Source organism: Hyperoodon ampullatus (genome assembly GCF_949752795.1).
Source record: "Hyperoodon ampullatus genome assembly, chromosome: 19".
NCBI classification, from domain to species: Eukaryota; Metazoa; Chordata; class Mammalia; order Artiodactyla; family Ziphiidae; genus Hyperoodon; species Hyperoodon ampullatus.
The window spans coordinates 38,852,281-38,877,351 of NC_136932.1; the positions used below are offsets into that span (position 1 = coordinate 38,852,281).

The following is a 25,071-nucleotide window of genomic DNA, read 5'->3' on the forward strand; positions in this document are numbered from 1 at the left end:
TATATTTTAAATGAATGAATTAATGTTGGCTATCATTATTATTACAAATGGCTTTTTCTTCACCTTTGAAATACTAAATCCAATAAATGAGTTTTTTTTACCTTACTCTTATATCCTTCAAAGCAAATTATTGTGTTGTACACATAAAAACTCAGTCAGTACAACTTAATGAATGAATATACAATTCTTGGGAATGGTGGAAAGTCTAGAAGATGTTAAAGGCAGAGAGAAGAGGACCTACATTGTCATATATACCCATAATATAATGTCACAGTTGTATTGTGGTTGGGAAGAGAGACATCATTCTAGAAGATAAGGACAGAGAGGTGTATAAAGTGGTCACAGCCAGAGGGCCCCTGAGATGGCCATGGCCCCTGGAAACCCCATCTCTCTGTTTAACTTCCTGGACAGAATCAAGGTCTCTGGCATCTCTGCCATTCCACATCAACATCCCAGTCCTTGAGCGGGTCCCCTTGGCCAGCTCCTGGATATTTTCCCTGATTTCATTTCACCAAGCACCCTCGAAAGACACCAAGCTCCCTGGCCCTCTGTGCCCCCTACTCTTCATCATACTTTTTGTATCCAGATACAAGTTCCAGGTAGTTGGTGGGTGTGACGTAGTTGTGTCTTCGAAGTTCCAGCAGCATCTTCTGGGAATACTGAGCCACTGACCAGTGCATGGTGACGAAGATCTGGGCCACCTTCCTATGGATCTGAGGCCAATTCATAGAGGATGTGAGACAGAGCAAGAGTAAAGGCAGACAGAGAACAGAAATGGGTGGGAGGCGCAGGGGGGTGAGGAAAGGTGGGGAGGAGGGCCTCACGTTCTCCTGGGTCCCCAGGTCTGCTCCCACCAGATACTTCTCAGCCACCTCCAGCAGGGCCTCGCGGGGCCACTCTGAGAACCAGTTGATGGTTGTGCAGTTCACCAAGGCTGGGTACTGGCGGATCCAGTTCCTGGCGCAGGTTTCGAGAGACAGTTAAGCCCAATTGCAGACTCAGCCTCCAGGGAGGGGCTTCGTCACAGCTCCACCCACTCCCCAGGAACCTAAAAGCCCCACCCCCATGCCCCTGTATCTCCTTGTCCAGGTTTTGCTCCCCTCAGAGCTGATTCAGTACAGGATTTAGAAACAGGTTCTGCGGTCAGAAAGACCCGATTCTACACCAACTAGGTGTGGATCTTGGGGCAAGTGATGTAATCTTTTGAACGTCATTTTCCTTAGCTCTAAAATGGGAATAACAAAACATACTAACTAGAGTTGTTAGGGGATTCAATGGGGTGACACGTGTAAAACGCTTAGCACAGAGCCTGGTACATGGTAAATACGCCATAAAGCAAAAAGATCAAAAGATAAACAAAATGGTAACCCAAACTGCCTCTCTGCACAAGTTCTCTGTTGTCCTATTTTCCAATGCCCTTGAAAATCTAGTCATACCAAGAACGGATCAAATGTGGTGTATACACACGATGGAATATTATTCAGCCCTAAAGAGGAAGGAGATTCTGACACCTGCTACAACATGGATGAACCTTGAGGACGTTATGCTAAGTGAAATAAGCCAGTCACAAAAAGACAAATACTCTATGATTCCACCTCTACGTGGTACCTAGAGTGGTCACTCACAGAAACAGAAAGTAGAAGGGTGGTTGCCAGGGCCTGGGGGTGGTGGGGGAAATGGGCAGTTGTCCAGTGGGTATAGAGTTACAGTTTTGCACAATGAGAATGTTCCAGAAATCTGTTGCACAACAGTGTGAATATACTTAACACTGCTGAGCTGTATACTTAAAAACGGTTAGAGACTTCCCTGGTGGTGCAGTGGTTAAGACTCTGTGCTCCCAATGCAGGGGGCCCAGGTTCAATCCCTGGTCAGGGAACTAGATCCTGCTCGCATGCCACAACTAAGAAGGCTGCATGCCGCAACTAAAGATCCTGTGTGCCACAACTAAGACCTAGCAGCCAAGATAAATAAATAAACATTTTTTTTAATTTAAGAACTTCTCTTTAGCAAAAACAAAAAAAGCCAAAAAACTTAAAGAAAGTGAAGAGACAAGCCACAAACCTGAAAAAAATATGGCTAAAATGATTAAATTTTACGTGTGTTTTTAACCACAATTTAAAAACAAAACAAAAAAACCACCTCCATCTTCCGAAAAATAAAGAAATCTGATACACCAAAAGGCTCCCATGTAAGCAGCAGGAACTTGCTGAAAGAAACACAGGCTACGGCCAGGAGACGGGCTGTACACGGCTGGAGAGGCCAGCGCTATTCCTGAGTCTCGCTGGCAGAAGGCACAGAGGCCAGAACCGGGGAGGAGGACCCCGCGATGAGTGGGGGCCTCGAGGGAGAAGAAGGCTGTAACAAGAGTCACCTGAAGGGGTCGCCCACGGGGCTGAGGCAGAGGACGATGTGCAGGTTGTTCCGCACACGCTCGGTGAGGTAGGCGAAGAGGCTGTCTGAGGACTCGGGGACCTGCTCGGCGCGGGCCTGCTCTATGATGAGCGTCTGGATCTGCGTGGAAGCCACAGTCAGAGGGCTGAGGTTTCAAGGGCAGAACCCAGGGCGGGAGGGAGGAGGGAGCAGCAGGTGGGGCTGGGCTGACAGGGAGTGGGTTTTAAAGCAGCTCAGCCCGCTAGCGTCCTGTGAGGGAGGATGGCAGAAGAGGAAGCACCATCTAATGGGGGGCTGGAGGGAGGGGGTGCTACAGCAGCATCCTCTGGGATCAGGTGAGAAGGGGTTAGTTAGGAAGGCCGAAGAACCAACTGGTAGTGGGTGTGGAAGGCTCGCACCTCTTCAAATTCATCCACCTTATAGAGATTGGGGACCTCGCCTGAGCTGAGGATGGTGTTAATGTCCTCTAGGAACGATGCGTCAGCAACCTGGGTGTCCACAAAAAGGAAGGACGTGGCCTTGAGCTCTACCCCAGCCTGGCGATACAGACGCTTGATATCTGGGCCAGAGCAGACAGAAAGACTCTTCAGATTCACCATCCTGTCCCTCCTTCCCCTTCTGAGATTCAGGAGCCCTCCCCCAGCTGGCAACACATACGTGACACCGTCCTGTACCCCACCCGGGCCTGGCGCGGCTCCCTACCTGGCTTCCATCCCTCCTCTCACTTGTCATCACAGGAAGTTCAGGTATCTGATCTTTCACTCCCAGCCCCAAACCCTCTCCCATCTCAGAAACCCAGCGTTACCGTCTCGGAATTCCTGCTTTCGATAATGTTTGGTGACCTCAATCTGGAAGGTGATGTACCCGCAGATGGATGAGGCCAAGCGGGCCAGACTCTGGCGTCCGCTGCCCCCAATGCCCACCAAGAGCATGTTGCCCCGAGGCTGTCCAATGACCCGCACAATCCGTGTGACTGGAGGGTAGGGGGTAGGGGGTGAGGGTAATGAGTTGGTTGAACAACCTCAGGGGACCTCCAGGCCCTAGGCTGGGGACTGGGACGACTAAAACTGCAGTAGAGGAACCAGGCAGCGTGGCAAGAGGTTGGTGACTGAAGCACTGGTAGCAATTCAACTCTCAACCTCCACCACCTCTGTTAAACACCATCATCAAGGAAAGCCCCACCCATGGCCACAAGCACATCTGGGGTTAGGGAGGAAGGCAACTTCTGAGACTTGATTTGGGAGCAACCTGGGAAGAGATCCCCATTTCCTTGGAATATCCCATAACTGGGATGCTGGAGAAGGGATGGGAGCAGGAGGTGCTCACTGTGTTCAATGGCCTCTCGGAAGAGCACCAGCTGCATTGGCACGACGGCGGGTGACAGGTTGTACTCATTTAGCGCCGTCTCCATGGCTGTCCTCAGGACCGTCAGATCCGTCAGGTCTTCATACACCTTGGGTTCCCGCAGGAAGTCCCCTGGGTCATGGGAAGAGGGGGGCAGATCTCAAAGGTCTGGTCCTCCCCAGGCTTCCCCAAAGGGCCTTACACATCCATGGGACTTGGTGCCCCGCCTCCCTTTCTAACCCATCTCCTAAGAGTCTCCAGCCTAGAGGGGCCACAGCTCCCAGCTCACCAAAGATGGGAGAACGTTTGTTGGGACAAAGGCTATGAAATGTGAGGTCAAAGAAGGAGCCGAGTTTGTCGCTTATGATGCCCACGAAGGCTTCCATGTCTGCCGTGTCAACCAGTCGGTCAGAGAAGACTCTGTAGGGAGGGAGCTGGGGTGAGATCTGGGAATGAAGAGGAGCGTGGTCTTGGGGAAGGGACAGGCGGGTGGGGGGTGGAGGCTTGGCCTTGGGAAGGCCTGGTTCTGGCAGGCACAGCTACCTCACCTGAAACATTCATGGATCCAGAGTCGTGTGATGCTGGACTTGGTATCGTGAACGTCCTTGCTGGCTCTCAGCATGCCCTGGAACACCTAGGGCAGGGGCGTGGCTAGTGGGATGGAGGGAGGGAAGAGAGTGCCTCCAGAAGTTTTAGAGAAAGCAGCATTCCCGGATGGGGGTGGTTTGGGGTGTGTGGGATGCTACTGAGCTCCAAGGCTTACTTTGAGGAGAGGAGAACGCCTCCGAGGAGGCTGCGCTGGGCCAAAGGGGCAAAAGGTCTGAGAGTTTCACCTTGGAGATGTCTCGAAGGTTGAAGAGGTAGTGGATCTTGGCAGGCGTGGGCAGGAAGCGCTGTACCACAGTGTTGTACACATCCAAGGTGGCCTTGGTCACCACATTCCCAAGGGGCTTCACCTCTTCCTCAAAGTCCTGGAGCTTCTGATTGATCATGGTGCCGAACATCCGGATGATCTGGGGCTCCTAGAAACAGGCTCTCAGACTCAACATTGCAGGCTCGTGACCTTTCAGCCAAGGGGGGGACTAGGGTCAGGGGAGAAAAGCACTTGTCTTGGCGGCAGAATTTAAGGGGGGCACAAAAAACCCTCAGAAATCAAGAGAAATAATGTTTTAGTGTAATATTTAAAAATCAAGATTAATGCATCCTGTCCACGATGAACAAATACAAACATTTTAAATAAAGACGGGATCCGTATTGCTGGTTTTTCCTTTTGCCCCAGGCTCTCATGAGGCTCAGCATGGTACTATACTGTTCTTGTACTTATTTAAAATTTTGGTGTCTTGTTCATTGTGAATTTTGGGCATTAATTTTTTTTAATGTTGCATGAAAATATTATTTATCTTGATTTCTGAGGGCTTTGGGTGCCCCTGAGTGCCTCCCTCGCCTCACCCTAGCCCTGGGCCGCTCCCAGCTCTCTGCTTTGGAGGCTCTACCTTCCTTGCCTGTTTGGTCCCCACTCTCTGCCCACTGGGACTGTTAGGCTTCACATGCCAGAGCCAGGCTACACTTTCACCCTGCAGCTCTCCTAGCTCAGCAGAAGCAAGGCTCCTGCAGAGAGCAGTCTCCCCTCCATGTATCATAGCTCCCTGAATGCAACTCAGCCCTGGGGGTCCTTGGGCCCCTCTGTTATCTGCCCCGTCGTTCTCTGAGCCACAGATGGCTTTGCCTTCTACGGTCCCCTCCCCCAGCCCTCAGGATGCCCTCACCGTAGGGAAGGTCATGTTGATGATGTTGAAGCGACTCTGCAGCCTTGGGGAGATGACGGTCCGTCCACCCCCGGAAGGGCCCATGGCAGCCATCAAGAACATGTCCTAGAGAGCAAAGACCAGATGGGGTGTGTGTGGGGGGGTTGGTGGAGACAGGTGAGAGGACAGGAAGAGAGGGAGCATGGAAATAGGGAGGATGTGAGAGGAGCCATGAGGAAGAGAGGAGATGGAGGGACAAACGGGAAGAGGGAAGACAGGGACAGAAAGAGCAGGAAGAAACACGGAGTAGTGGGGCAGGGAAAGGTGAGGGGAAGGAAGGGATTTGGGACCTTTTTACAGAATTACTAAAGTAATGTATCTGTTCTTATTTCATCGTTATAATCCATGTTCCCAAATTGGAAAATAGAGGTAAGTTAAAAAAACAACATTTGATTACGTCTTCTAGACTTTCTCTTCTTTTCTATTTTAAATAAATAAATAAATATATATATATATATATATATATATATATATATATATATATATATACATGTATCTGTGTATGTATGTGCTTGTTTTTTCTCAGAAATGTATGAATATATTATTAGGTGAGTTTTGGACCCCGAGGGCCAGACATATGAGTGCCCCAGATATCAGGCTGGAATGGCTGCCCATTGATTCGGGAAAAAGAAACAAGACTTTCAGAATCCCATGGGAGAAAAGCCAGGACTGAAGGGAGACGCCTGGATTCTGGGTGGGGAGTGGAGGTGGTTACTGAAACAGTGGGAGGTGGAGAGGCCTGGAGATGGGGTTATGGGCAGCTCTGGTTGGCATCAGCGTTGCCATGGGAGAGAGGTATAAGAGGCCTGGGAAAGGAGTGGAAGTTGGAGGACAGGCTCCCTTGGTCACGAAGCACAGGACAGTCAGTGAGGAGGGTTACTAACAGGAATTGATAACCTAGGAGCCAGATGTCTGGGTCCTGAGAAAGGCAGGACACTCCTGTGTGGGGAGGAACAGAGGCTTACAGGATTCTATCCTGGGGTCCCAGAGGAGCGGGGACTGAACCCATCATGGGCGGGAACGGAGGCCTGAAGAACCAATTCTCGGGATGCTTACTCGAATGTACTTGATGGTCTGCTTCGTTCGATCATACCAGAAGCCATAGTCAATCCAGAGGCGAATCAGCTCCAGGGGGGGCTGGGACCCAAACGTGTCCTTAGCTGGCATATTTAGGTCATCCATGAAGGTGATCATGCTTTTGCCTCCAAATGGCACATAGACACCCTTGGTTCGCTTCTCCACCCTGCTCTCAATGATGCTCTGCACATTATTGGATGTGGTCTGGTGAAAAAGGCACAGAATGAATGCTTGGGTCCCCCAGGAGAAATACGGGGTTAGAGAGGAGTGTCGACCAGGCACTTGGATCCCAAGGGGGAGCAGAGGCAGGGAAAGAGCAGGGAGCTGGCGGCCTGGCCCTGGGTCCTGCACACACCTGCGCAGACATGTTGACAGTGAGCACTGACCACTGGCTGGAGGGCAAGGACTGCAGGACACTCTGAGCGATGGACGTCTTTCCAGTCCCCACGGGACCCACCAGCAGGACAGGGTTATGGTTGGCCACCAAGGTGCTCACCAGGTAGTTGTAGCGGACAGTGTCAACGGTGGGCACCATGATCTTGTAGAAGGGGAAGCTGGTGGGGAAAGGGACTGTGTCTCAAGATCGTGGCCCGCTCCTTTCTAACTCCCGCTTCCTTCTGCCCGCCAGTGTTTATCTTCCTCCGGCATCACCACTCTCTAATCACCAAGCCTGCCTCCTGCGGGGTCTGAGGATCAGGCATTCTCCTGAAGGACCCTGTCCCATTTCCTCTAGATCCCGCTTCCTGCACTGGAAAGTCATCTCTACCTTGGGATCCACCCTCTCTTCCTACAGCTCACTTTTGCACCCCTCTTCTGCTCTCTCACCACATCTCCCCCCACCGCAGCCCCAAGCCTGACCCACCCCCCAGGCCCGGCTCTCACTTTGGAGGGTAGCGCCAACTCTTAGGGAGCTTCTCCTCAAATGATGTCCAACTCCGCATCTTGGGGTCCACAAAATACTCGTACACTGTGTCCTGAGGAGGGAACGTGTGCAGGGAGCCTTCCTTTAGCTTTTCCCTGCCCAGAAAAAGCGCTCACAGACCACTCGGCAGAAGAAAGAGAGCTGGGTGGCAGGCTGAGGCTCAAGAAGAGCCTAAGGATCAGGGATGCAGAAAAATAGGGCAGCTGGGTTTGAGGGCCCTGACCTTGTTGGGGAAAGTGCCCTCAATCTCTCGGAGGTAACTGTCGATCTTCTTGCGGCCCTCCTCATCCACGGAGGCACACACAGACCAGATCATGCTGAACATAAATGTCAGCTCTACCATGGAGACAAAGTTCTCACCATCAGCTGGGTTCACCTGGGTGGAAAAGGAGAAACGGAAATACCGTAAATCTATAAGAGGTGGAGGCGTCTAATTTTGGCAGCTCATCACAAAGGCTTAGAGTTTCCCTCCCTTCCTGGTTCTGTTCGGAAAACCATATGGCTGTAGATAAACCTAAATCAAAACATTTAAATAAACCTACTAAGTTACAGCGACACAGCGGGAAACTGTGTTGAGACTCCATTGTCTACCATATTGAATCCACAATCTTTAGTCTGTCCTTCCAGCTCAACACACATCTCACCATCCTCTTCTCAGGGTCTCTGCTGCAGTGAAGAGGGGTTGTAACACTGCCAACACCATCCACCCATCACCCACCCTGCCCAGCGGGGACTGACTCTTGTGTCTCTGTGTTTTTGCAAAAGCCATTCCCTTTACCTAGCTAGACTGCCCTCCTCTCTTTGTTTTGTTCATCAGCGTTCTTCCCCCTACCCAGTCCTCCTCAGCAGCTGGGTGCCATTGACACTATATTACTGTCCTTTCCCCCATGTCATTTTGCAACTTCACCTACATAGTTTTAATTTATATTAACCGTACCAGGAATGACACATATTGTTATAGATCTTAATTGTTATAGAACTTTATATTAATAGTTGAGTGACCTGGCAATGTCCTTAAAAACAATATGAACCATTTCTAGGCAGTGATTTAATCTCAACAGAAAAATACTCAATTTTGGTCCTTACTCCATAATTCTACACCAAACAAAAATTTTCTTAAATATCAGTTCATCTGAAAATTTCTAAAACCCCTCATCAGATTAGGTGGGGAGCTCCTCCCAGCAGAAACAGTATCCCAGGGTCTTCCCTGGCGGTCCAGTGGTTAAGACTTCACCTTCCAATGCAGGGGGTGTGGGTTCAATCCCTGGTTGGGGAGCTAAGATCCCACATGCCTTGCAGCCAAAAAAACAAAACATAAAACAGAAGCAATATTGTAACAAATTCAGTAAAGACTTTAAAAATGGTTCATATCCCAAAAAAAAAAAAACCTTAAAAAACAAACAAAAAAGAAACAGTATCCCAAGGCCTCACAGATTCCAAGACTTAATATTTAATTTTTGAAAGGATGGAGAAATGAGGAACCAAATGAACTATCCTCAGCTCCCAAATATGGGCAGGAAATTACAGTGAGACCCCTTGTGTACTATATCTGATTTAGAGTCCTTAGTTTGGCCTCCCAGTGTGCATGCACATGCGAGCGCGTGAGCACACACACGCGCATGCAAACGCACACACGCATGCACACACACACACACACACTGCTCACTGCCTCCACGGTTGGTGAGGCCTCCCCTTGGAGTCTCTGCTCCACTCAAGCCTCATGTTCCAATTGTGTCTCAGACACACCGTTTCCCTGAAGTTGTCCCGGGAGGTCGAGAGCCCTTCCTGCCCTGGTCCCCCCTCACCCCGTTCTCCGGTGTGGCCAGGGCTGAGTACAGCTTGCAGAGGGAGATGATGCTGCTGTATTCCGGGAGGGGCACCAGCTCGTGGCAGTTGTTCTTCTTAAAGGTCAGCATCTTGTTGATGAACTTTTCGAACATGCGCTGAAGAGGCTCTGCCTCTACCTGGAGTTGAATAAGCAGGGGCTCTGAATTATTCTTGTGTCCCCCACCAGGCCCCACTGGTTCCTTTCCTCTCCTCCATTCCCTTCATACCTTTGGCCTCTTCTCCAGCCATGACTGAACATAGGGCTTCCAGCCCAGGTCAGCGTAGTCAGTGTACACCATCCCGCAGCGAGACACGGTGGCGGGGGAGGCCATTGTCAAGTTTTCCACTTCGAACAGGAGAGACACCTATGGATATACTTGGTCAGAACCTTGCTTTTCCCTCAGTAATAAAAACACCCAGAAATCTGATGCCCCAAGGTGTCTCTACTGAGTACCACGTGTGGCGGGATGAATAAAGACCTAAGCTTTACAAATGATTTGTTCGTTAAAAGAAATCAGGGTTTATTCAAGGTCATCCTTATGAAAAATCACTCTCTCGCTCACATTGTTTGAGCGGGTGGGAAAGGGTGGGCTTTACAAAAGCCCACGAATTGTAACTCTGGGCGCACAACGGAAGGTCATCCCTCATATGTCAGTGGCAATGAGGCTGCCTCAGTCCACACAGTGCGTCCTAGTACACCGTTTTTTCTATGCAGTTGTCCTCAGCGTCTGTGGTAAGACAGGCATTTCTTCTTTAGTCACAGGTTGCCCTGAATCCAGGCATCCTCCTCCTGGGCGTCCCTATAGAACGTCCCCTTCTTGTTGGATGCCCCTGCTCTTCCCCTTAGCCCTGCCCCAGGCCCTCCAGTTTCCACTCCCGAACCTGCTCAGGCATCGCGATGCGCTCTCCGTTGATAAGGGTCAGCACTTTGTTATCGTCCATGACAGAGTTCATGCTCTCAATCCACAGTGTGTCCACAGGGCCATCGAAAAGGATCCACTTCTCATCCGGCTTCTCGTCTTGGTCGGAGGTAGATGATAAGGAAACCAGAGCTTTGTTACCCAGCCCTCCCTCCACACTCATCTCCCTGGAGACTCAAGCTGTTGCTTCCTGGTGATCTCCACATTCCCCAAGCATTTTTTCCCCCCAAATGAGCTTTCTATCCCCAGACTGCCCACCCCCGCAGGAGATTTAGGCATCTGCTCTCCCTGCCCCAAGATCCTTTGGGTACCTGCACAAGCCGTCCGCATGACACTGGACAGGACGCCATCTGTCCATTCATTAGTGTTGAGGTCATATTCCCCATACAGCTCTCCTAGGGACAGTGCCTTAGGGTTCAAAGGGAACTCCTAAAAATGACACAGGAAAGGGGTTTTAAACTGCCGGCTGACACAAATCCCAAGATGTCCCTTTATTTCCAGGTATTTGTATTTGGCCCCTGTCTCTCTCATCCCTCCCAGACCGCCCTCCTGGTCTGCACCACCCCCTCCCAGACACCTACGCACCCCTGCCCCCAGCCCCACTGTCTTCCTGCTACTCAAGTCTCCTCCAGTGGCCCCACTGTCCCAGGTCCGTACTCTGACAATGTTGAAGTTGGGCTCTCCGGCGCGGCACAGGGAGGACAAGGAGGACTGAAGAATTCTCCACAAGGCAGTCTTGCCGCTGCCTGTGCAGCCCACGATCATGGTGGAGTGGCGGGAGTGCTTGGTTTCATACAGCTGGATAACCTTGGTGAGCGTGAATGGGATGGTCTGCAGGCCCCTATCCCGAATCTCCTGCTCAATGGTCTCCCGCAGCTGAGAGAAGGGAAAATACAGGAAGCAGAAGAAAAAGGGTGCAGCTTGTAAAGGACTTTCAAAAGCTCATGGATACCCAGAAGGATAATGTGCAAACCATTAAAAATTGCACCAGGGCCCTTTGCACCCTGGCAGTTGTTTGTTCCTTGGGAGGCTGGCCAATTGCAGAGTTAAGAGATTGGGCTCTGGAGTCAGTCAGCCTGGGTCCCCAGCTTTCAGCTATGTGAACCTGAGCAAGTTAACTTCTTTGAGCCTCAGTTTCCTACTCTGTTAAATGGGAGTAATGATGGTACTTCCCACGTAGGGCTGTTGTATTAGATAAGATAGTCAATGTAAAACACAATGTCTGACACGCAGCTCTACACATCTTTTCTAATATCATTCAACAAATATTTATTAAGCCTCTAAAGTATGTGCCAAGCAGTGTGCTGGGTGCTGAGAACAAATTAGTGTTCATCATATCGCAGAGCCCACAGTCTGGTGGGGGAGCCGGACATTAAACAAATCATCACCTAAGTTAAAAAGACGAAAACTCAAATTCAAAAAGATACATGCACCCCAATGTTCATAGCAGCACTATTTACAATAGCCAAGACATGGAAGCAACCTAAATGCTCGTCAACAGATGAATGGATAAAGAAGATGTGGTATATTTATACAATGAAATATTACTCAGCCATAAAAAAGAATGAAATAATACCATTTGCAGCAACATGGATGAATCTAGAGATTATCATCTTAAGTAAGTCAGACAAAGACAAATATCACATGGTATTACTTACATGTGGAATCTAAAAAAATGATGCAAATGAACTAATTTACAAAACAGAAATAGACTCATAGACATTGAAAACAAACTCATGGTTACCAAAGGGGGAAAGGCGTGGATAAATTAGGAGTTTGAGATTAACAGATACAAATTATTATATATAAAATAAACAAGGGCCTACTATATAGCACAGGGAACTATATATAATATCTTATAATAACCTATAATAGAAAAGAATGTGAAAAATATATATATATATAAAACTAAGTCACTTTAGGGCTTCCCTTGTGGCACAGTGGTTGAGAGTCCGCTTGCCAATGCAGGGGACATGGGTTCATGCCCTGGTCTGGGAAGATCCCGCATGCCGCGGAGTGGCTAGGCCTGTGAGCCACGGCCGCTGAGCCTGCGCGTCTGGAGCCTGTGCTCCGCAACTGGAGAGGCCACAACAGTGAGAGGCCCGCGAACCAAAAAAAAAAAAAAAAAGAAAAGAAAAACTAAGTCACTTTGCTGTACACCTGAAACTAACACAACATTGTAAATCAACTATACTCCATTAAAAATTTTCAAAACAAAAATGAAAAATAAAGAAATGCTTATAGAACCATGACCCATGTGGGTCCCAGAAGAGTGTGACATTTTTAAATACACAGCCAATGCAACCAAGAAAGTTCAAACAAATGCAAGATTTTACTTGTATCTCTCAAACACCACTAAGAGGCCTCACCCCTACTACTTCCCTCCACTGTCTGAGAATTAGTTGTATTAGCATGTTTGGGTGTATTTGTGTGTGTGTGCGTGTTTAGCATCATGCCAAAAGTTTAAAATGTTACATTTTCTATTTACTCAGTTTAAAATATCCTGTAGGGGCTTCCCTGGTGACGCAGTGGTTGAGAGTCCGCCTGCCGATGCAGGGGACACGGGTTTGTGCCCTGGTCCAGGAGGATCCCACATGCCGCGGAGTGGCTGGGCCCATGAGCCATGGCCGCTGAGCCTGCGCGTCCGGAGCCTGTGCTCCGCAACGGGAGAGGCCACAACAGTGAGAGGCCCGCGTACCGCAAAAAAAAAAGAAAAAAAATCCTGTAATTTCTTCTTTGACCCATGAGTTATTTAGAATTGTATTGCCTAATTTCCATACATTTGGGATAATTATATTTTGTTACCAATTTCTAGTTTAATTCTATTGTGGTCAGAGATCATCCTCTGTATAATTTTCAATCATTTGAAGTTTATGAGACCACTACTTAATAATCCAGTGCACAGTCAATTTTGGTAAACGCTCCATGCGTACTTGAGAAGAATATGTGTCTGCAATTATATGCATATAATGTTCTACATGTGTCAGGTCAAATCTGTTAAAAGCATTCAAATCCGTATCTTTTAAAAAATATTTATTTACTTATTCATTTTATTTTTGGCCATGTCGGGTCTTAGTTGTGGCATGCGGGAACTTTCCCTGTGGGGCACAGGCTCTTTGTTGCAGTGCTCGGGCTTCTCTCTAGTTGTGGCACGTGGGCTCAGTAGTCGTGGCTCGCGGGCTTAGTGGCATGTGGGATCTTAGTTCCCTGACCAGGGATCAAACCCATGTCCCCTGCATTGGAAGGCAGATTCTTAACCACTGGACCACCAGGGAAGTCCCTCAAATCCGTATCTTTATGGATATTTTTTCTTTTTTTTGGCCACACCACACAACTTGTAGGATCTTAGTTTCTGAACCAGGATTGAACCCGGGCCACGGCAGTGAAAGCACTGAGTCCTAACCACTGGACTGCCAGGGAACTCCCTTTATGGATTTTTTTATCCGCTTATTTTATCAATTTCTGAGAGAAGCATGTCAAGATTTCCCACTAGGGTTGTGGATTTATCTGTTTCTACTTTTAGTTCTGTCGATTTTGTTTTATGCATTTTCTAGCTCTATTATTAAGTGCATACAAATTTAGAATGCCATATCTTTCTGAGCATTGGCCCTTTTATCATTATGAAATGTGCCCCTTTATCTTTAATATTCTTCTTGCCATAAAGTCTACTTTGTCTGATATCAGTAGAGTTAACATTGTGATCAGAAAATGTGTTCTGAATAAATTCCTTTGAAATTTTTGAGGCAGATTTATGACCTTTACATGGTCAAGTAACCTAAATATTCTATGTATGCTTGAAAAAAATGGTTATTCTTCAGTTATTGAATGCAATTGCTGTCAATGTCTTGATTAACTCAAGATTGATTGTGTTGTTCAAATCTTCTTTAACAAAACTGATTTTTAGTCTGCTTGGCCTATCAGTTACTGAGAGATGTGAAGAGTGCCACTACGATTGTAGATTTGTCTATTTCTCTTTGAAATTCTGAAAAATTTTGTTCTATTTATTTTGAGGCCATATTATTAGATGCATGCAAATTTAGAATTGTTGTATCTTCCTGGTGAATTGAACTTTTTATTATTATGAAGCGACTCTATTTCTGGTAATTCATTTTGCCTTAAGATGTATGTTGTCTGATATTGCTACCCCAGCTTCCTTTTGATTAGTGTCTACCTGATGTATTTTTCTAGTCTTTGACTCTCCACCCTTTGTCTTTACGTTTTACATGTGTCTCTTGTAAACAGTATTAAATATTAGTATAACAATGTATACTATTCAATACATGATTATTTTTCCTTTCCTGCACAACTTTTTGGTTTTCCCTAGGGGCTAATAGTTGCTCTGGTTTTTTGTTTGCTTAGTTTTTAATATACTGACCTTTAACTCAACTCCAAACTCTGCCAGTTGACTAAATCTCTCAAAACTTTTATTCTCATCAGGTATCGATTTCCTCTTCTTAAATAAGTCTGGGGACTTCCCTGGTGGTCCAGTGGTGCAGAGTCCACCTTACAATGCAGGGGACGTGGGTTCGATCCCTGGTCAGGGAACTAAAATCCCACATGCCATGGGGCAACTAAGCCCACATGCCAGAACTACTGAGCTCGCGTGCCTCAACTCGAGAGACTGCGTTCTCAGGCTCTCTTCTCTCTCAGTTGAGAGAAACCCAGCTTTCTCATTCACTTGCCTCCCTGCTTTTACTCCCCCTCCCCATCCCAGGATTCTTTCTTTCTTTCTTGCCAGTTTAGCAATACATTTTAAAAGATGTATTTTTATATTTTTATCCAGCATTTTAGTGGTTTCAACTGAAAGAATCATTCAGGGTCTCTAAACTACCATACTGCCAGAGAAGAAAATTCCTACACTTTCTAAAATGCTCCTTCCCTGGCCTCTTCCTCCCTGGCCTCTTCCATCCCACTCCTCTCATATATCAAAGAGCTCCTAGCAGTCCCTCCTCAAAACTCCCTGAATGAGAAGAGAGGTAGAGACAGGTAGAAAGTAGAAAGGCCAGGGGATCAGCAGTCTCAGTGAAGTCAAGGAACTGATGAGTAGAAGTACTTGAGCTGGTGAGTCAGGGAGTAGGGAGTTGAGGTGAGAAAGTAGAATGTTTGAATAGGCCTGTATGGTTTTATAGATAAGGAAGCCCAAAGAGAGGCCAACTGTGTTGCTCAAAGTCACAGCCAGTGAATGGACAGCTAATGAAGGGCAGAACAAGGCCTGGAGGCCAGGTGTCCTGTTTCCAGACCCACATTCACACATGAGGTCAGGGAGAGTCTTGAGGAACAAATACCTGGCCGTAGTCAATGACCGGCAGCTCGATGCTGGGGAATAGATCTTGCACGATGGCATTGAAGAGTGGCACGTCCACTGAAGTTAGCTTGGAGATGTTCATGTCTCTCATCGAAAGCAGCAGAACCTGAATGGGAAAAGACAGACTCAGGCTCGCGGAGCCAGGGCCGAGGTACTCATTAGGCCCTTCCTCTCCAACTGGCTGAGAGGCAGGAGCTAAGAGCAGTGGATACATCCGAGCTAGTCTTTAGCGATAGGACAGGTGGAACGCAGGCAACACCTGAGGGGAGGGGCAGGAGGGTGGGAAACCTAAGCTAGAGAAAGTAAGGATCTCAAAAACTTCGGTGAAGGCGCATAGGACCAGTGACAATGGACGTTAAGGTCCAACGGTCGTGTCCTCAATCTACCTCTTCATCAGACAGATCCGGCTGCAGGCGGCGCTTCTTGCCAGCACAGTGCAGGAGGGAGGTGAGGGCACGTAGGCCAAAGTCATAATGGTCCTGTCTGGAGAGCTGCTGCACGGCCAGCGAGTAAAGTGTGTACACCTTCTTGGCCAGAATCTGGAGAACAAAATAGAGGAGGAAACAATCCATCTCCCCACCAATCCCTCTGCTTCATCTAGGGACAGTTACAGATCCAAGAAGCTAGGTCCCGGGACTTGGAGCAGCTGGGAAGTGCTCTATGGACCATCCTAATGAGAAGATCCTGTGAATCGTGCCATCAAGGACTAGTGACGCCTTAGAGGGGAGACCTCCCTCCATATCCTACTGACAGCCATGTAAGTTCCTTGTAGGATAAACTGATTAGGAGGCCTCCAGGGGGTTCTTCGGTCCAGAGAATAATCACGGAAGGGAAATAAAGTATTGGAGACGAGATTATCAGAATACCTTGCAGTTGCCAAATCCTTCCCCAAAGAGAATGATTTCTGCAATGAGGGTAGAATCGGGCACCACCATGGCAACTGGACGGAACATGGATTTAAGATTATCAGGAAGCTCTGTGCGACCAGCATAGCCTGGAAAACAGTGCCATTTATTCAGAATCCATACTGCTTCCCAAAGACCTACTTCCCAATCAGTCCCATTTTCCCCATCCCCAGCTCCATCCCTAACTCTCTCCCCAGCTCCAACTCTGAGACCTCTTCCTTTCTCATCTCAGCCCTGGCTCTTCCCACACCACTTTGCTCTTCTTTCCTACCCTGGTCCTTTCCTTAACCTTCTGCATGGCCCTGATTCAAACTCAAATCACAGAGCTGTCAAGTTCCCATCTCTCCAAGTTCCATGTATTAACTCATGTTAGTGCTAATAGAAATCGCACCTGTTTATCTGATTCTTTCAGTACCGAAACCCTTTCCTGTTTTCTCCTAGTTCCTTCCCCCAGAGCTGTTCCCAGGCAACAGTAATGAGAGACCCTAGGCCCTGCACTTTGGGGGAGATTCTCCCATTCGGCGAAAGGGATGGCAGACAGACCAGAACTCTGGGAGCTAGTCCAACAAAAGAAGATGGCTAAGCACTTTAAAAGACTAGGGCTACATATATGCCCGCAAGCTGTTATTAATCCCTTTAGGGAGAACAGTAAGATTGCCACCCCTTCTCCCAGAAATGTGTACGTTTATCCTTTTCTCACACTTTATGGTCTTTAGCCACATTTCACTTGGCTAAAAACACTGGCAGGGGGTGGGGGGATGCACAGTTATTTGCCCTGAACCCTCAGTTCTCCCCCCAGGAGCCCCATCCACTCCCAGGTCCTTACCAGGGTTCATGGTGATGAAGATCCCACAGGACCACACCAGATTTATTTCAAAGCCTTCAAAATAGAAGCGGGTGAGGCCGGCAGCCAGGGCTGAGAGGATGGACAGGATCTGCTGGGCCACCACGGATAGCACTTCCACGTTGATGCGGTTAAACTCATCAAAGCAGCCCCAGGCGCCCATCTGTGGGTGGGGGGGAGTCGCTGGGAGCAAGAAGGGTACCCCCAGACTGGGAGAAACTAAAAATTGTGACTAACATATTCTTCCTGAAATGTTTGGATAGGAGCAGCAGCCTCTAAAATGAGTGTGTGTGTGTGTGTGTGTGTGTGTGTGTGTGTGTGTGTGTGTGTGTGTGTGTGGTGGAGCGGGCCCCGTAGCACTGTTGTGGTTTCTGGCCAGAACTTTCCATCAGACAGGAAGGATCTAGGGGAATGCCTGAGAGGTGTGGGTGGGAAAGTGACCAGGGTAGGGAACTTGTGGGTGTTGAGCGACTCCAGTGTGCATGAGTTATTGAATCCTTACATAATCTTGTGATTTTTCAAATAAGCAAAGTGAAGCTCAGGGAGGCGCAGGGACTTCCCCAGTTGTAAGACCTAACTGAGGCAATGCAGTGTCGTCAGCTACAAATCACTGAAACAGATCTGGGTTTCAGCTGATTTTCTGGAACTAAAAGATATTGAAGGGGCCTCCTGGCCAGGCTGGCAGGATGCTAACCTGGGCCAGGCCTGAGTACATCCGGCCCATGGACTTATAGTCCAGGCCCTCAGAGCAGTTGACCACGATGACATATATGCCGAGAGCCTTGCCCAGGTCCTTGACGGTCTCGGTCTTCCCTGTGCCTGTGGGACCTTTGGGGGATCCACCTCGATGCAGGTGCAGGGCCGTGGTCAGTGTCATGTAACACCTGGGGATGGAGGACAGGACTCAAGCCGGACTCCTGGAAGCCTTAGCTCGGCATTTGCTGCCCCTACCCCAAGCCCCTTGTTTGCCTCCCCACGGCAGACCTGTCTGTCAGCGGGGTGATGACAAGCCGGCCAGAGTTACCCAAGTACTCATAACCATACTGGAACTGTGTGTTGGTCTGGCGGATCACACAGTCGTTGAGATCCTAGGGAAACAGGGCAGAGTAAGAGAGGGGCGGGCTTGGAGGAAGACAGAGAGTTGCAGCGATGGCTGACAGGAGGACTGGAAGCGGCAGGGGGGTTGCAGGGAGAAGACTGGGGGCTCCGTTTAGAGTTAGAAGGAGGGATGGGCTTACGGCCAAGATGGAAACTGGGGGTCACGCTGCACGTGTCCAGCCCAAACTATTGCAGCAGCTGCTTGGAGTCTTTCTGAGTCCTGATCAAGTGACACCCAGAGTGGGCACTCCCTGGAAAAGTGCCACTTGCCACTCCTTACTTAGCAGATTCGAGAGAGAGTTACGAGCTGGATTAGGGTGCTGTGATAGACTAAGGGTTGGGTTGGGATACTACTGTATTTAGAGAACATGAATTTAGTTAAAGCATTAGGATCGGGTTTAGGGTACGGGAGTGGGAAGCTGGCCCTTCGGCACCTTCTCCCAGTAGAAGCGCAGTTGGCTGAGCCAGTCGAAGGAGCTGACATCCATGAGGCCACTCTTATAAAGCTTCTCCAACACGTCCCGGCTGTGGACTTCTATCGTCACCAGAGCCACAATTTTAAGGCGCATGATCTTGGTCAGGTTCCCCCTGATGGCTTCCGAGTACTTATTCAGTATTGACACCTGCGGAACGAGGTGCCAGAGAAGAAGGTGGCCCGAGCAATGCCACCAAACCCTAATCACGCCTCGTCCCAGCATCATTCCGCATCCATCTGCAATGCTGACCCCACCCCCACTGCAGCTCCTGGCCCCCAACATCAGCACAGGGAGACGTACTTCTGACCCACCCAACCTCTTCTTGCTGGACGCCTCCCATAACGCACCCTCGTTCGGACCCTTTCCCGCCAGCTCATCGCTAATTCTGACCCAATGTATTGCCCCCTTCCTCCAGCTCTAACTCCAGGCCTCTCCCGTCCTGGCAGGGCTCCCCACCTGCTTCTTCTTCATGACCTTGAGGATTTTCTTGTCTCCCCGCTCCTTAGCTGTCAGCAGGCACTTGGTGACATCAGCCGTCCACTGGATCTGACTGGCAGTGATCACCACCTGGGGCACATGTAGAGGCTCTATTCCAAAACCCTGTCCCTGGCCACACACACAGCCCGGCTCCCAAAACCCAGCTTCTTCTGGGACCAGCTGCTACTCCTCTCACTACGCCTAAACTGCTCTGAAGGATGGGCACGTGCCCAAGTCAGGAGCTAAGGGTCCGCGGTGCAGGCTTCCGGGGCCACAGCCCAGAACAGGGAGCAGGAAACCTGCCTTTTGTGCGACTCAAGATTCTGTCCTTAGGGACTTCCCTGGTGGTCCAGTGGCTAAGGCTCTGCGCTCCCAATGCAGGGGGCCTGGGTTCGGTCCCTGGTCAGGAAACTAGATCCCACATGCAGCAACTAAGACCCAATGCAGCCAAACAAATAAATAAATAAATATTTAAAAGAAAAAAAGAAGAAGATCCTGTCTTTACATTGGCTGCTTCCTTTCGGCTCAGTCCTCCTTGTTCCCTCATTTCCATTGACCCCAGCTCACCTGGCCAGCCCACTCCTTCACCCACTTGTCCCTCTTGTTAAGAAACTTCTTGAGGGCCAGGCGGCAGTTCCGGAGAAGGTCCCGGAGGGTCACCCTCATGGTCCGCTCCACATCGCCAAGCCAGGACTGGGGGGAGGTGAGAACAGGGTGGCTCACCCTCAGGGCCAGAATCAGGAGTCCCCAGAGTGAAGGTGCTTTGGAAACAGGACTCTGGGGCTTTGGGGCCCAAGAGAAGAGCAGGAGCTGGGAAGCGGCCGGCCTGCGTCCCTGAGGGAAATGGAGGCTAGGGGACAGACTGTGCGACTTTCAGGTGCAGGGTAGAGGTTAAGAGTTTTAGGAATGCCAGGTGGGAGGGCAAAAAGTGACAAATATCCCCTCACAGAGATGCCCTCTCCTCACAGAGCCAAGCAAACTTAGAAGAGTCAGCTTGCTTCTTAGGCCCTCGTTGCAGCTCACCTCCACAGGCCCTTCCAGAAGTACCGAGTGGAGGAAGTCGACATACTCGCCGTCGCCCGAGAACATTCCCACCGCTTCCCATTTGCTGCTGGGTCCCCCGACCTGCAGAAACAGGAAGCTCTTGAGCCCTTGGAGGGTAATGTCTGCTCCTCCCCCCTCCCCTCTATATTACCAATTCTAGAAAGTTCTGTCCCAGATACCCAGAATCATTATATCCCCCTCCTGCTGGGAGGGCACGGTCCCCTCCGAGGCCTTGAACACCTTGACGTCACCATCCCTCCCCTGTCCTCCTTCGCATCATGGCCACCTCTACTGACCTTCTGCATTCTCAGCAATTTGATGTTGTCAAAGCATTTTTTGAGGTGTGGCTGCACAGCCTCTGGGTTGCGGGACTGGCCCAGAATCTCCAGGAGGTCATCATTGGACAAGAAGTAGAAGCGGGGGAAAATATGGCGCTTGGTCTCTAAATATATATCCAGAGACTTCTGGATGTCTTCCAGGATTGTGTTCATTTCTATCAATGTGTCCAGGAGGCCTGGAGAAGAGAACAGTGAATGATATTTGGTGGCCCTTTTACCATTGCCCTGAGTAGATCTGGAGCCTCCAACTATATCCACTTTGCCAGCTCTTATTTATTTATTATTTTTTTTGCGGTACGCGGGCCTCTCACTGTTGTGGCCTCTCCCACTGCGGAGCACAGGCTCTGGACGTGCAGGCCCAGCAGCCATGGCTCAAGGGTCCAGCCGCTCTGCGGCATGTGGGACCCTCCCAGACCGGGGCACGAACCCATGTCCCCTGCATCAGCAGGCGGACTCTCAACCACTGTGCCACCAGGGAAGCCCACCACTTTGCCAGCTCTTGAGTGTTGGGGCAAAGACTGCCATATGGTTTTTGGAAGCAGATGCAGTGTCCCCAGTCACTCTTTTCCCATCCTCTTCATTAATTCATTATTAAGTATTCATTATACACTATTGTACGCATTATACATTACGTATTAATTATACAATTCCATTAATATAACTACATCTCCCATCAGTCCTTTCCCACCAAAGAAGTGGGGCTCTGCCGATCATCCCAAGAGCTTCTGAAAATTAGAGCTTGTTCTGCACATAAACAATTCAACAAGTTAAAACATTAGATTTGGGACTTCCCTGCTGGTGCAGCGGTTAGGAATCCGCCTGCCAATGCAGGGCACAAGGGTTTGAGCCCTGGTCCAGGAAGACCCCACATGCCGTGGAGCAGCTAAGCCCGTGCGCCACAACTGCTGAGCCTGCACTCTAGAGCCCGTGAGCCACAACTACTGAGCCCATGTGCCACAGCTACTGAAGCCTGCGCCCCCTAGAGCCGGTGCTCCACAGAAAGAGAAGCCACCGCAATGAGAAGCCCACATACTGCAACAAAGAGTAGCCCCTGTTCACCACAACTAGAGAAAGCTCGTGTGCAGCAATGAAGACCCAATGCAGCCAAAAATAAATAAATTGAAAAAAAAAACATTAGATTTAAATACATATCACACGCACACAATGAAAGGGGTTTGCAGTCACTGGGGTTGCCAGTGTCCCTCATGACAGAGCAAAAAGAGCACTAGAGAGAATTCCCTGGCGGTCCAGCGGTTGGGACTACGAGCTTCCACTGCAGGGGGCGCGGTTCCGATCCCTGGTTGGGGAACTAAGATCCCACAAGCTGTGCAGCGTGGCCAAACAAACAAACAAACAAAAAGAGCACTACCTACTTGAGAATGGACTTGAGGATATGGGGAGGGGGAAGGGTAAGCTGTGACAAAACGAAAGAGAGGCATGGACATATATACACTACCAAACGTAAGGTAGATAGATAGTGGGAAGCAGCCGCAGAGCACAGGGAGATCAGCTCGGTGCTTTGTGACCGCCTGGAGGGGTGGGATGGGGAGGGTGGGAGGGAGGGAGATGCATGAGGGAAGGGATGTGGGAACAGATGTATATGTATGACTGATTCACTTTGTTATAAAGCAGAAACTAATAAAAAAATTTAAAAAATTCAAAAAAAAGAGCACTAGATTGGGAGGCAGACGATGGCCATCCAAACTGCGGCTCTTTCACTTAATTAGCATGTCAATTAACCTCAGGGATCTTTTACCTCTTTGTAAAATGGTAATAAGATCCACCTCAAAGAAGAATTCGAGATATAAAATAAAATGTGTTCACATTTGTAGGTTCTTGATAATGTTAGTTTTCTCCCAGCATTAGATTTTGATTAGCTTATCTCCTGGTCTTCCAAGTTTCTAGCTTTCTGAAGAAAGCATGGATGTCACAGAGTCTGAACTCTGAGGTGACCCTCAGGCCTTCAAGTACAAAGCCTACAGGCTGTTAGAACCTTTGAGCGACCACCTGAGTAGCCCCTGGAGACCACAGGGAGACCCAGTAGCAGTGGACAACACAGCTTTGTTCTGTGTGTTCAGCGAAGAGATGGCTCTGCTTATAAATTGTTCTAAAATGTAATTATGTCAATTATCTCAAATATTATTTCTAAAAAATTCATGTTGTCATTCAATTTTGCACATCCTAATACTTATATTTTACCAGAGTAATTGAATAATAATTTTTTTGATGTGTATACTTAAGGTTCTTGGGAAAATGAAGAATTGTTAGATTGGCCCTTGGCAAAACAAAGAGGTCTTCCGTACCCCATGCCAAAACTCTTCTCAGGACATGCACTGTAGGTACCCATCGCCAAACATGACTTCCTCATTCTTTACCCCAATCGAGCACAATCAACCAGACGTCACTATGTGTACATCTCTTCCCCATCCCCTTACCCAATCCCCATGCCTACCAAAATGTCTACATTAAAGACTAGCTAATCTGATAAACCAATTAAAGTCAAGGTAATAACAATAGCTCATAGTAACCAAAGGTTTTCTCTGTGCCATTTAATGTGACAAGTGCTTTATTTGCATTATCTCATTTACCTGCATCATCTCATCGAATGAACCAGCTAGAGAAGAAGAGTGATTCCTCGATCAGTGTTTCTTGAGGCACAGTACTAATAATTGAGCACTAACTTTATGCCAGACACTGTACTGAGTGCTACATACTCCTCTATTATCCTTACAAAGACCCTGAGAAATAGCTATCATTAACCCCACACACACTACAGGTGAGGAAACTGCAGTACAGAGGAAGCAAGCTGCCTGAGAGCACACAATCGGTAAGGCATGAGTCAGATTTTGAACTCAGGTCTGTCTGATTCCATATCCCATCCTCTTAACCACTATATTGTACTCTGCTCAAATATGTGTTGAGTTTAATTTACGGAACTACTATTTAATACTTAGAAGAGGTGGTGGTGATGGTAGCACAGCCAGGTGCAATGGTCAATCTTTCAGTAAATGAAGAATGTGGCCATGACTTCACATACATATAGCACCAGCTGAGGTTACGTCAGGGCTCAGACCTGGATAATGGGTGCTCCGGAGAGCACTGGGGTCCTTGTTCATCCGGTCCATGATGTCTTTCCAGTTGCCGTTGACTTGGTCAAATAAGCCTGATTCGTTGGGCAGCTGCTTGCGGATGTCCTCTCCTAGGAAGATATTCTGAAGGGCCAAACAACTGGCATGAGAGGCTGTTTCTCACACACTCTCCACACTCTGCTCCCTGCTCTCAGACCAGGAATGACAGTTGAGGAGAAGATAAAGAGCATCAGAACCAAAGGGCAAGATGCTCAAGTTCTAGAAGGAAACTTGGGATTGGGAGGCCAGGTATGTGGGTCCGAGAAGAAAAATGGAAAAAGAACACAGGCTTTTCAAGGAGGGGGCTGAAGATGAGAGGTAATAACCAAGAGTCAGATGCCTAGGTCCCAGGTGAAGAATGGCTTTAGAGGTGGGAAAACGGGGCCGATAACAGGGCAACTATCTAGGTCCTATACAAATAACGGAGTCAAAACAGCAGGTAGGGGCTTCCCTGGTTGCGCGGTGGTTGAGAGTCCGCCTGCCGATGCAGGGGACACGGGTTTGTGCCCCAGTCCGGGAGGATCCCACATGCCGTGGAGCGGCTGGGCCTGTGAGCCATGGCCGCTGGGCCTGCGCATCCGGAGCCTGTGCTCCGCAACGGGAGAGGCCACAACAGTGAGAGGCCCGCGTACCGAAAAAAAAGCAAACAAAAAAACAGCAGGTAGGGAGAGCTCAGGCAGTGAATCCTGACCTCTAGGTACATCCACTGACGCTGCACTGTGAGCACCGTCTCAACAACTTCCAAAATGAGGGAGAGGCAGCGTTCCCAGTGGTCTACATCCTTCTCAAAGGCCTTGAGGAAAGGAGATGCCTTCATGGTAGACAGAGCCACTTGGTTATCTTCCAGCGCCTGAAATACTTCTTCTGTACCTCTGCGGTGGAAGGTATCAAAATCATAGTCCAGCCCCATCTGCCAAGCCTCGGTCCCCACTCTGCAGCCCAGGTCACACAGCCCTGTCTACCTGAGTCGGTGATGGCCCTTATCCTTGTAGGGGACTATGTCTAGCTGAATCACATCCCAGGTCTTGGCAATGTTTTGTAATGCCTGCGGAAAGAAATTGGGGAACAGATCAATCAGGTATTAAGTCCCCAAGGGTATTAGGAACGGGGAGAGGCCATCAGATGATGAAAAGCTGGAAGCCTTTGTTTCAGGAAGCTTAGGAAATGAGG

General features: G+C 48.9%; 1 protein-coding gene across 1 annotated transcript in view; it reads right to left on the minus strand.

Annotated features, from left to right (window-relative positions):
* DNAH2 (dynein axonemal heavy chain 2) overlaps positions 1-25,071 on the minus strand; it is a gene marked incomplete at both ends in the record, with an annotated part of 87,984 nt that overhangs the window by 25,036 nt on the left and 37,877 nt on the right. The window contains 33 exons of the mRNA XM_079725443.1: positions 574-713; positions 825-957; positions 2,372-2,511; positions 2,790-2,950; positions 3,197-3,364; positions 3,718-3,867; positions 4,025-4,155; positions 4,284-4,369; positions 4,569-4,757; positions 5,502-5,606; positions 6,597-6,821; positions 6,973-7,171; positions 7,500-7,591; positions 7,763-7,915; positions 9,345-9,503; positions 9,594-9,731; positions 10,249-10,385; positions 10,598-10,715; positions 10,944-11,162; positions 15,572-15,697; positions 15,978-16,130; positions 16,458-16,585; positions 17,323-17,503; positions 18,035-18,224; positions 18,325-18,428; positions 18,873-19,061; positions 19,371-19,481; positions 19,959-20,084; positions 20,415-20,516; positions 20,732-20,949; positions 23,847-23,985; positions 24,593-24,773; positions 24,864-24,946. Coding sequence (XP_079581569.1) covers positions 574-713; positions 825-957; positions 2,372-2,511; positions 2,790-2,950; positions 3,197-3,364; positions 3,718-3,867; positions 4,025-4,155; positions 4,284-4,369; positions 4,569-4,757; positions 5,502-5,606; positions 6,597-6,821; positions 6,973-7,171; positions 7,500-7,591; positions 7,763-7,915; positions 9,345-9,503; positions 9,594-9,731; positions 10,249-10,385; positions 10,598-10,715; positions 10,944-11,162; positions 15,572-15,697; positions 15,978-16,130; positions 16,458-16,585; positions 17,323-17,503; positions 18,035-18,224; positions 18,325-18,428; positions 18,873-19,061; positions 19,371-19,481; positions 19,959-20,084; positions 20,415-20,516; positions 20,732-20,949; positions 23,847-23,985; positions 24,593-24,773; positions 24,864-24,946 — 4,874 coding nt within the window. The remainder of the gene's footprint in view (positions 1-573; positions 714-824; positions 958-2,371; positions 2,512-2,789; positions 2,951-3,196; positions 3,365-3,717; positions 3,868-4,024; positions 4,156-4,283; positions 4,370-4,568; positions 4,758-5,501; positions 5,607-6,596; positions 6,822-6,972; positions 7,172-7,499; positions 7,592-7,762; positions 7,916-9,344; positions 9,504-9,593; positions 9,732-10,248; positions 10,386-10,597; positions 10,716-10,943; positions 11,163-15,571; positions 15,698-15,977; positions 16,131-16,457; positions 16,586-17,322; positions 17,504-18,034; positions 18,225-18,324; positions 18,429-18,872; positions 19,062-19,370; positions 19,482-19,958; positions 20,085-20,414; positions 20,517-20,731; positions 20,950-23,846; positions 23,986-24,592; positions 24,774-24,863; positions 24,947-25,071) is intronic.